Source organism: Chlamydotis macqueenii, chromosome 5 (assembly GCF_036417535.1).
Source record: "Chlamydotis macqueenii isolate bChlMac1 chromosome 5, bChlMac1.mat, whole genome shotgun sequence".
In the NCBI taxonomy this organism is placed as follows: Eukaryota; Metazoa; Chordata; class Aves; order Otidiformes; family Otididae; genus Chlamydotis; species Chlamydotis macqueenii.
Window position 1 is genome coordinate 30,357,293 of NC_141560.1, and position 12,040 is coordinate 30,369,332.

General features: G+C 41.3%; 1 protein-coding gene across 1 annotated transcript; it reads left to right on the forward strand.

Moving 5' to 3' along the window:
• The first annotated feature begins 1,996 nt into the window (after positions 1–1,996).
• DTD2 (D-aminoacyl-tRNA deacylase 2) lies at positions 1,997–11,284 on the forward strand. Its single transcript, XM_086750004.1, has 3 exons — positions 1,997–2,499; positions 8,117–8,186; positions 10,773–11,284. Exons 1-3 carry the CDS (start codon positions 2,068–2,070, stop codon positions 11,096–11,098), a joined length of 828 nt encoding a protein of 275 aa, XP_086606130.1. The 5' UTR covers positions 1,997–2,067; the 3' UTR covers positions 11,099–11,284.
• Positions 11,285–12,040: the final 756 nt, after the last annotated feature.

The following is a 12,040-nucleotide window of genomic DNA, read 5'->3' on the forward strand; positions in this document are numbered from 1 at the left end:
GTTGATGTGATAGCAGCTTGAAAGACCTTTGATCACGGTTTCAGACACCGCAGACAGAGGAATAACATCTAAGATGCATCGTCTCCCTTCAAAGTTCCAGCTAACTACTGCCTCTGCCAAATGGTATGCAACACCAAACTTATTACTAACAAAAAATCATCCCTAGGGAAGACTTCAAGACCACCTGAGATTATTTTGGTAATGAAAGATCCCTAGCATTTCATCCTCTGATAAACAGGGGAAAGCCAAGCACCCACAGAGGCGGAGCTCCCAGCACCCACCTCTCTCATCACAAAAGGATCCATTCCATTAAACATACATGAAATATGCATGACCATTCACACAAAGGGTAAGGAAAAACACATGGCCACTGACATTTGTGAGAAATGGTTCATACTGCCATCTGCCCCTCTGAAAGAGAACTGGTGTGAAAATAACCTGAAATGTCTTATGGATACCAGTCTCAAAATACATACTCTCTGCTCCAGGGACAAGCAGAGAGGATACAAAACATGTTATGGGACAGCTGTGAAATCCAAAACATGCAGCAAAATGTCTTTATATAATATCTGATTTAAAATATCACTATATTTTATGCATGGATATATTCTTCAGATGTTGAGGAGGTTCTTTTTTATCCACAACCCACAATCAAATACAAACTCTTATCTAGAATTTAACCAACAAATTTACTCTCAGTCTTTGGCATACAAAGAGAGGCCCTTAAGCTAACTATGGCCCCATAAGATTCAAGAAATGCAAGATGCATTACAACAAAATTAATTTGGCTTCCCAAGGAAAAGATGACATAATTACAGCAAGAATCCATAAGTAATGATGTCATACTAATTTTTCTAAACATTCTTTCACAGGCATTTGTGTTGAAACTTGCACAAGTAAATGTTCTCCATCAAATTCTGGCATAAATAATGCAACAATAGTGCAACAAAGAACAATCAATATCCTTGTATGTTAATATCCCTTTATAATCTGCTTACAGTTTGCGCACAGTGTAGTATAATCCATTTTCCTTAACAATCAATTTATATCACAACCATATATAAGGAAACACTCTCACTTTAAATGGATTTCTACCTCATTAAACTCTTCTTAACAAGTCTGGGGATACAGCTTTAGAGTAAATGAACAGAAGGTATTTTAAATAAAATTAGCTGAGTTTAAATAAAAACAGCTCATGCTTAACAATACCCTACAGCTAGCAAAAATGAGCTAGTTTATGCACTGACCACCTAGCACAATTTCCTCTTCTTTTACAAAGGTTTGCTTTGGGAAGAGCAACCTCATTCATGCAAAAGAGCATTATTTAAAATACAGACAGAAGCTGAATGTATCCCTATGTGTAACACTGACTATTCATGAGTGGATATTGCCCCTTGCTGTGCAACAGAGAACTTCAGTCATCTTACTCTATGATTGAGGCCAGGTAGTAAAATTTGGCTTCTTACCCACACTGCTACGTATTATTATGTTTGTAAAAATAAAATTTTCAGTCTTAAAATTAATTCTGAGAGAGACTGAATTCTGCGTCACTCTATCCTGGCCTTGCTGCCAATGTTATTAAAAACTTGAATCTATCAGAATTCACGGATGGGAGGAAGGCACAACTCTTCCAGTGTAGCTGTTTGATGAATATTAGGGTATGTAGCCAAAAACCTGAAAAATCATAAGCAGTCACAACACTTTAACTTTTCCTGTGAGGCATGGAAGCTCATTTCAGAACGATGCACTTTTTTTTCCAATCCTGATTTTGATCCCTACCTATCCAGATCCCTTTTAACTCCATTCTTCCCTGTTTCCTCTGCTCCGAAGCAGTACCGTTGAAGAGAAATGCTCCAACTTGATAGGTTCACCTCAGTCACCTGAAACACAAACATTACTTGTTTTTAAGGAAGCGACAAACAATATTCAGATTAAGAATTGTGTTACATTTCTATGCAGACACTACTGTTTCACAAGCCCCGTTTTACCTTCTGCTACAGGTATACAGTATGTGCCGATTTTATCTTGCATTTTTAGCAAGGATTTTCTTTACCGCTTGCATGCCAAATGAGCCGCTTCAAAATATCTGGGGAGCAAAGCCGCTGCCATCCCGCAGCCCCACCGGTGGCCCCGCCCTTGGCGCCGGTGGCAGGCCTGGCCCGGCCCGCGGTCCCCGTTATTGCCCCGCGGGATGGCGGCGCCAGCGTCCCGTCTCCCACCCCTGCCCCCCACTCCCAGCTGCCTGCGATCGCAGCCGGACAACGGCGGGCTCCTGGGGATGCGACACCCAGCCCCAGCGGGCCCCGGTGCGAGCAGCCTGCGGTGCCGGAAAGGCGTTCCCCGGCGGCAGCCAGCGGCCCGGCCCCGCCCTCAGGCCGTGCGGGGCCCGCCATGGCGGCGGGGCGGCCGGCGCTGGCCCGGGCCCTGCTGCAGCAATGCGCGGCCGCCCGGCTGCAGGTGAAGCCGCCCGAGCGCGGCTCGGAGGCCGAGTGGGTGGAGGTAACGTCTGCCGCGGGCCGCCTCCCCCTCTCCCCTCGGCGGGGCGGGCGGCCGGAGAACGCTTCTGCCTGTAGCGACCAAGCGCCGGCGGGGGCAGAGGGAGGGGGCGCTCGCCGTGGGGTGCTGCAGGGGTCCGGCCGGCCTTACAGAGCAGCCCTGCAGTGAGGCCCACGGAGCCGCAGCAGGACCCCGTTTGAGCCGCTGTCTGTGCGCGCCCTCCACGCCCGCAGCCTGCGCCTGCCGGGATGCGCCCGTCCGAGAGCTCCCGGTGCGGGACACGACCCCCGGGGGCGTGGGGGTGGGCTGGCCCCGGCAAGCCGCTGAGCGCCCGGGGTGGGGGCGGGAATTAGGGGTCCCCTCCTCTTTTTCCAGGCTAGGTTTCTCTTCAGGCACCCCTCCTGCCCCAACTTTCCGCTCCAAAGCCTTCTCCTCCCCCCGGTCACCCCAGCAGACTGCACTCGGTCCCTCCAGCGAGGCCAGGAGCAGCGCGGTGGGCTGGGGACAGTGCATAGCGGTTTCTCTCCGCTGTTGCCTCTCACTTTTCCAGTGCTCCAGCACTGAGCTCCTCCTCCTCTGACTGTGCTGTTCCCTGTTCAGTATTCTCTGCCCTTGCCTAAGTACACTTGCACAGAGGCACTGCAGGCTTGGCCGGTGGGCTCAGCTGTGTACTTTTTGTGATGGCGTACACTTGGCAAAGAAAGGCCAGGTAGAGCAGTAGGGCTATGGCAGCAGTAATTCTGTTTGTTTGTTTGTTTTTTTCCAGACTACTAAACAAAAATTAACTTTAGGATGTAGACTGTCACACCGTTTGAGGGAAGCATTGCCATTTCCCGTTTTTCCACCCATAGTCCTCTGTCAGGAGAGGCAGGTGGGTCTGCAGACTGGGATATGCACCGTGCATGCCGCCTAGGGCTACTCACCAGAGCAGGCAGGCCGCCCTTTGGGATGCGCTGTCTGGCTGTAGATGTCACTGTTTATGGCTTACCTACACTAGAATAGCTCATCTCTCCAGGTATCAACTATTTAGCCCTTGGATTTTTTGTCTTTTTCCCTTCTTAAAGACTACTACAACCGAAGGGGCTAAATACAGTCACTCCTGTAACTTAAAAGTAAAAATTCTACTGTGTTTAAAGGGCTTATGAGTTCGTCGACAAATCTGAAGCTGTCACTAGGTCTTGCCACTGTTTGACTTTCACATTGTTCTTAAAACATTTCTCTCCTTGTTTGGAAGGTGCGGCTGGATCCATAAGACCTAGTTTCTGCAGCGTGGTCTGGGAAACCAGAACGTTTTACTCAAAGGCACTACGTGTCCTCTCACAGATACTCTGTTTGACTGAAGTGCATCTGTGTGTGTATTGCATTATTTGCCTCTCAGTATAAGGTTAATTAAAGTGAAAGTTGCTCAGCACCGCATAAATTAACTTTAGGAGAAACACCTTATTTCTAGCTTGCTAATCTCAGAACTAACTGTAGATCTAGTAAATAAAAGCAGAAATGTCATTTCACGGACTGTCTTTTAAACTCTTCATAAAGAGGCATATGTTTAGAGGTATCATGCCTAACACTGCTGCAAGGAGGTTATGCTGTTTATAGCTCTTTTTTAAAGTTTTAAATGGCTTAACCAAAATCACTGGGAAAGTAATAGATTGCACTAAAGGCATCTGCAAGAGATTTGGGCAGTCTCAGCAGCAGATATTTTTCAGACAGGAACCTTCCTAATATTTATCATGGGTACTCGGGAATCTTTCCTGGATACGTGGGTGTTTTTAGGAGAAATATATTGTAACAAGAACTAGTCTCCATGCAGCAAAAAACCATGGGAAGTTCATCGTTTCTTTAGTGTGAGTACTTTAGAGGACATTGTAATATTTTCTGCTGATGTTTTCTGGTAGGGTAATGTTACGCCCTATATCTGCTTGTCAACGCAAAAGTAAAAAATATAGACCTCATAAGTTGTTATTTACATAACCAGTGTGTTCCTGATCATCTAGAACAACTTAAAAGTAGGTCCTCACCTTGAGAAATTTCTAGTGTACTATAAATAGCACATTATGTAGGTGGCTTCGAATAGCTTTTGAGCTTTAAGAGACCCCTGTAGGTACTTTAGGAACTTTAGAGAGGATGTTCTTTGTCTGGAGAAAGGTTAGGAGTGAACTTTATCTTATACACTAATCACTGCTCTTTGTTGTGTTTTCATGATTGAGTTTTTCAAGCCTGTTGGGGATTACTGGGGATGGGATGTCTTATTTATGGAGAAATGTTGGATAGATAGCATCCAAAAAAAGATTTATGTATACAGCAAAGGAAGATAAAAAGGAATCCTCCTTGTAAATGCAGGGGAGAAATAAGGTGAGATTTGCTGTATTTCACAACTGTGGGAGAAAAGAAATGTAAAATGAATATTCATCTAAAAAGTACAAGTGCCTACACTTTATGCAATGAAAACTGTCTCTCTCTTATCTTATTTCCATTGGTTTGTTTTCTGGTTATGATAGCAAAAAGAGGTGCAAAGTACCAGGCACAGACTTGTTCTGTGACCTGTGGTAGATAACGTAATCTCTGTTTGCTGCAGCTGAATGTATGAAATATGAAGAAATCTTCTCATGGGGTAGCAAATCTGAACTTGAAATGGAAATGTCAAAGAATAATTTATAGAAGTTAGTTTCGTAAACTGGCTTCCTAAGGGTTAAAATGTTTCAGTTTTCACTAACAGTTGCATTACATTTTCCTGGAAAAAAAAAGAAGAAAAAAAAAAAAGGTAGAGTTGAGATAACATTTTGCAGAATATATTTGGGCTTTGCTAATTAAATCCTGCAAAATTCAGATGAATTTAATCAAGAGGGTGAGGGAGAGGTTAGTTACTTGCTTTTCCTGCAAAAGAGGTAAAATGCGGTGTTTGGAGGCAGCGCTGCTGAGGCTGGCTGTGTGGCCTTAGGGGCTGAGTACTTCAGCCCTTCATGATGCAGGTTGCCTGCTCTGATGATGACTTAGGACAGTTGTATAATAAATGTCAGTGTTGCAAAGTAACTTGCTCTGCTGGTTTATTTATGTAGGCATTTTATCAATAACAGCAAATCCACAGAGAGCACAGTTTCGCAGCCCAACCACCTGCCTGTCACTACGTGAGTTCCTTGCAGTGGCTGTTCACATGTCAGCATGTTGAATTTGTAACCACCTTATTTGTATTATTTTGCTTGACTCTTCCTGCATTAAATAGAGCTCTGAAGAGCAGTCAACTAAGCTTTCATAGATGACAGAGGATCTTCAGCACTGGCAATGTTTTGCTTTGGTTCGAAGGTTTACATGTTCCTGTTCCTTACACTGGCAACAAGAATGAGGCCTAGGACATCTGAACCATGAATATAAGATCAGAGGGCTGAGATGCGTTATTATTAGGTTAGCTCTTGAAATTGCAGTCAATAACTCCAATTTTCAGTCATAGTAGAAACCGTAAGTTTCAACTTACACACAGTTGACTAGTTGTCAACTATAACATGGTTGAAAAATATTCTAGAAGATCATAAACATGCAATATAAGTAGAAGCATCTTCTAGCAGCTTTTAACTGTCTCTGAATTGATTTTTTTTTTTTCATTTAACCACCTATCCCTCTGATTTCCCTCAATATGGATGTCTTACCTTGTGATTAAAAGTGTGTTCAAAAATAGGCATCAAATCATGAGAGAGGCTGGAAAAATAATGAATGTTTTTACTTAATCTTTAGCTGCCCGGCCTTAGGACTTGCAGATGTCACTTTATTTATCTTTCTATCTTTAAAAATGAGCTGCTTGCAGAATATTGTTACTCTGTATGTGAGACTATGCAGAAAACACTGTCAGAAGTCTCAGAATGATTTTCTGTGAAATGTGCTTTATCAGAGTCACTTATTGCTAATGCAGTGGTCAGATATATTCAATGTAAATGTGTTTGGCCTATTTTATCACAAACATTCATATTAGTAAGCATGTGTGCATTGTTATTCTCTGTTAATATCCTGATGCTGATCTGTTTCTGAAATGAAGATTTGGCTAAATATGTAAGGATATCTGACTTTTGGCAGCCTGCATTTCTCTCCCGTATTTGAACAGACGGGTTGAAATGTCATTTGAGGCTCAGGCCATCAAATTTCTGACAGTGTTTATGAAATATGGCAGTCATTTGGGAACTTGTATAATATTCTGCAGTGGTCAAAATGAGTTTTGAAAGGAGCCATTTAAAGCTTTTGAAAGTCCTCAGCATGTGACATTTTGGCTACAAAGAGGATTCTCTTTTTCCAGAAGTTAGTCACTAGAAAAATAGTTGAGAAGGCATAGCTCTTCTCAGTCATTGCCTTGAGCATTTTGTTTAATCTCTGCAGTTAGCAAAGGGATAAAATCTCACATGTATAGCTAGGTTTTCCTCACCAAAAACCTTTATCTTTTAAAGAAAAAGAGAAAGGAAAAATGGAGAAGAGAGAGGAAAAAAATTTAAAAGAGTATTTTTAAGAAACTATTCACATTTGTTATGCTTTTGCTTTGATAATGTTGGTATTAATGACTCCTTCCTGCCCCACTCTAGTTAGCAACTCGTAAGGTGGTATTTCATCAGCTGACATTTATTTTTCTTCTAACAAAAATATAAAGATACTTATTCTTAACAAAGGAGTGGTGAGGTTTTTTTTAGATACTTTATGCCTGTCGATATTGTAAGCCTTTTTTTTTTTTTTCTGACAAAGTTAAACCATTCAGGTATACTTGTGCGTGGGACATAACTGCTGTTGGCTGCAGAGCCTGTCAGTTTGTCCCAATAAGGCAGGGTTGTTGCACATGCATTCCTTGTGAACTAACCAAGAGAGCAGAAAAGTTACCCAAGGATTTCCTGGAGCTTTTTCCTCAATACAGACCTAACACTTCCCTCCAATAGGTAGTTCTTATAAGTAATCTCTCTGAATGCTAAAGAAGTGTCATATCCTTTACAGAAATCGGGGGAAAGGTCTCATTGCACCAAAAAAAATTCACCAAAACTGATAAGTAATATTTTGAACAACTTTATAATATTCTGAACAATGTCATAGTTGTTGGCCATCATACTTAAATTGGTCATCATACTTACATTTTTAATTAACAGACTCTGGTTTTTTTTTTTCAGAATTATCCTGCACTAGATTACTTTTAACATCAACATGTAATTCAGTTCACTGACAAGTCTTGTGATGCTTGTCATGTTTCGTAATTGGAAATAAACTCACAGTTCACACTGAAAATTATTTTATCTGTATGTTTGATAGGAATAAAAGCTTAAATTCCTTTCTAGGCTAGATTTAAGTACACTAATTCATCTTCTCGCCTTGTCTATGTGTATACTGTACATTGTACATTCCAACTAAATTTGGTTTCACATGGAGCTAATAAATTGGCTTGATTATATGTAGAAGCATTGTGCAGATAATCAGTATGTATCTCATAAGCTTTCACAGTGTGGTGTGTAAACTTAATGTCTGAAGCTATCCTAAATAACTAAAACTACTCTAGGAAGCTTTTTTTGTTGTGTAGTTTTGTCATTTTTATGCCAATTTTAATTATAAGCGTGCATGGTGGACAATGAGAAACATTGACATAGTTTTCTGTAATCTTTCATAGATCCAGAGAGGGCTTGTTATCTACATATGCTTCTTCAAGGGTGCTGATGAGGATCTTGTTCCAAAAATTGGTATGATATAATCCTTTAAAATTCTTATATTCTTTGAAAAAGAAGAAAAGCAGTAGACGGAGAGAAGGGGTAACCATTTGGACAAGAAGAAGTCAAAAAGCCATCAGGTAGCATCATTCCAAATCAATCACCTGGCTGAAAGAACAGCTTGGCAAGTCTTGTTTCTCTTGACAATTGTCCATACCTCTTACTCTGTCCATCTGCTCGTGATCAACCTGTTAGAAAATCAGTTCCCATGATTTCCCATCTCTCTGTTCTCATGAGACCACACCTGAAGTACTGCATCCAGCTCTGGAGTCCTCAACATAAGAAGGATGTGGACCCGTTGGAGAGAGTCCAGAGGAGGACCATGAAGATGATCAGAGGGCTGGAGCACCTCTCCTGTGAGGACAGGCTGAGAGAGTTGGGACTGTTCAGCCTGGAGAAGAGGAGGCTCCAGGGAGACTTTATAGTGGTCTTCCTTAAAGGGGGCTTATAGGAAAGACAGGGAGAAACTCTTTAGCAGGGCCTGTTGTGATAGGACGAGGGGTAATGGTTTTAAAATAGAGGGAGGTAGATTCAGACTGTATATAAGGAAAAAATTTTTTACAATGAGGGTGGTGGAACACTGGAACAGGTTGCCCAGAGAGGTGGTGGATGCCCCATCCCTGGAAACATTCAAGGCCAGATTGGATGGAGCTCTGAGCAACCTGATCTAGTCGGGGATGTCCCTGCTCCTTGCAAGGGGGTTGGACTAGATGACCTTTAAAGTCCCTTTCAACCCAAACTATTCTATGATCCTATGATTCTGTAACATTCTAGCAAAAAAAAAGTGCTGCACCTGCTGCTTGACATATTACATGTATCAGGCAACAGGTTTAGTCCAGGACAGAATTGAATTTAGGGAAAACTGTTTTCAAATAATCCATGGCTTGATTTGAAAAGTATTTTAACACTGATCTCACTGTCTGTGCAGAATATTTGAGATTATAGCCAGTAGAGGGAGTTGGGTGGATAACTAAACAGTGTCCTTCCCGTCTCATTTCAGACATACTATATACACTGCTAGGATTTCAAGTGCAGTTTTCTGGTTCAGAAGTGATGACAGCAGTATCAGCAGTTCTTTCCCTCTTCTCCACATGCACTTTAACATTTACATCAGAGCAGAGAAGATGCTGTGGATAAGGTCAAATGGTATTGATTTCTGTCCTCACCCACTGTTGTTTTGGCTTGAGGTTTTTTGGTTTGGTTTTGTTTTCTTTATTACTTTTATTTCATTTCCTCTCCTCCTTTCCTCCATCAGTAGCACCGAATCACCTGGGAAATTCCATGATGCTACATACTCCAGATAAAAGTGCCCCTTTTCTGTGGCTGTGCCCCTTTTCTTTTAGTGGTTTCACAAAAGGTCGTGTGACAATAGTTTATTTCAGGCTACTTGCTGCGACCAGCAGAAAGACCTGGCAGTGTGCAAGCACAGGTGCTATTGAAAATGCTGAGAGCAGCTCCTGAGGGGGTTCTCTCTTGGTCTTGGAGGGCACAGTCTTTTTGTGATGCTAAACTAAGTTGAAATCTTTGGGTGTATTTAAAGCTATGATAGGAAAATAGATTTTGTTCTTGTGAGAGTTTCATGAGAGTGTTACTTGAGAATAACAACCATTTCAGCTGTGTGGCAGCTGAAACAGGCCAGAAAAAGAAAGATCTATTTCCTGTTAGGAGATTCATCTGTGACCATCCTCCTTAAGTGTCTGTCTTACAGAATAGGTTTTCCTAAATATATTTTGAAACTGTTTAAATTAGTGGGTTTCGTTCCTGAATCACAACTCAGCTCTTTTTGCTTTGAACAACATTAAACTTTTATGAGTTTGGAGGCGTGACTAGTATCCTCACTGCTTTTACAGAACTGGAAGAAGTTTTGGGGGAATGATTTAATTTGTTATAGAAACACTGGAAAACATAATGTTAGTAAATGCATCAATTTTATTTGCAAGTTTATGTATTCTGGCTTATGGGCCAAATTGCATCTCTGACCTTCCTGCCCATTTCTTCTCTCAAAAGACAAGCTGGCACCTGCATGTCTCAAAGTGGAGTGCTGAAGGGCGCTCACTCTGCTTGAGAACAAACTGCTGAGCCTGTGGCGTCAGCTCCCATCAGTGCTGGGTCCTGCTGCAAACTACTGCAACCAGATTGAAAAGACAATCAGGGCAGAAACTTCCAAAGTGCACTGAAGATGGTGTTATCTCCTACAATGTGTAGTGTTGTGCAATTGTGGCCTGAGTATCAGGCAATTAAGTTAGAGTCAGTAATTGGATCCTGGCTTCCTTTAGGGATGTCCAGCTAGAATCAGCTTTAGGATTCCAGACAGCAAACCACTTCCCCCCAAAAATAACTCTTTAGACATATTATATGAACATAAATACCCCTCACATTTATCACAATACTCAGTCTTAGTTGGTTAATAGTGTTTATCGACTGTCCATGTTTCATTTCATTAATAAGCAGTTTCTTTTACTTGAATAGTTTGTCGTGCATCACAATATTTGTTGAATCTTGTTTATGATGTTTAATTTACTTTAGTTACACTAACTCTTATTTTATTTTTATTTGCAGTCAACATGCTGCTGAACATTAAATTAAGTGAAAATGAAAGCGGCGAGTACGTTTCTGTTCTTGATTTACCAGGCAATGTATTAATCATACCACAAGCTACCCTAGGCGGTAAACCGAAGGGAAGAAAGATGCAGTACCATGCAAACATTGAAAAAGAAAAAGGGCTGGAACTTTATTCTCAGTTTGTGACTTTGTGTGAAAAAGAACTAGCTGCCAATGCCAAATGTGTGGAAGCAGGTGTTCTCGTCAAGCACGGCACATATGGAAACAGGCAGGTGTTAAAACTGGATACAAATGGACCTTACACTCATTTGATGGAATTTTGAAAAAAATAAATTATATCCTGGATACAGTACTGGCTTGCAACTGTTGTCAGTTTTGTTTGTTTGTTTGTTTGTTTTTTCATTTCTAAGCATTAATGTACTTAAATGGTCTGGTAGGTAAGCGTAAGAAAGACTTTCACTCGTCTGTACTGGTGTTGCCAATCCCATTAAACAGAAGGATGCCTGAGACTGATTTGCGATAATGAGTGTCTGTTTTATGTCCATATTCATATGAAGTGTGCTCAGAATAATTGTTACTATTGATCCAATGAAGATGTATCATTTGGAAGGCTTTATTAACCAAAATGGGGTAATGCATACGTTTCTTACTACAAAATAATGACAAAAGTATTCCACCTATTAGCTATTGTAAAGTATGCTTGAGGAAGCGAAGTTCATAGATTAAAAAAATAAAATGCTGTAGATGTACTTATTTGTTCCCTGAGTCAGACAGTTTTTGTCTTTCTGTTTTCTATCTATAAAATAGCAATGCTTTCTAACTAACAAATAGATTGAAAGCACAAATTCACTGAATTTTTAGCCTCTTAGAGGGTAGGTACTAAATAAGAAAGTCCATCCCCCTCATCCAGAGTGTGTAGGGGTGGGACACTTAAGGTAGTACTAGGACTGAACATGGGCTATACAGGGAAGAAACAGCGAGGTGCATCTAGAAATTGAAATCAAGGCTGTACTACTGAATTGCTTTCTTGAAGTTTGCACTCCAAAATCTCCTCTAATGTGTTTTGATCGGCTGCTTCCTATGGCTTGTTCTGTGTCCTTGTTGCCTTGGTCGTCTTGTCTACTCAATTCTTTCATAACAGAGCCTCAGGAAATGGACTGAAATATTCAAATGAAAACAAAAGTAAAAATGGTGGGATGTATGCTGCCATCTCATTGTTCTCTCTGCCCTTATTGCTTCCTTCCGGCAGCCTTTTGTCTGTGGAA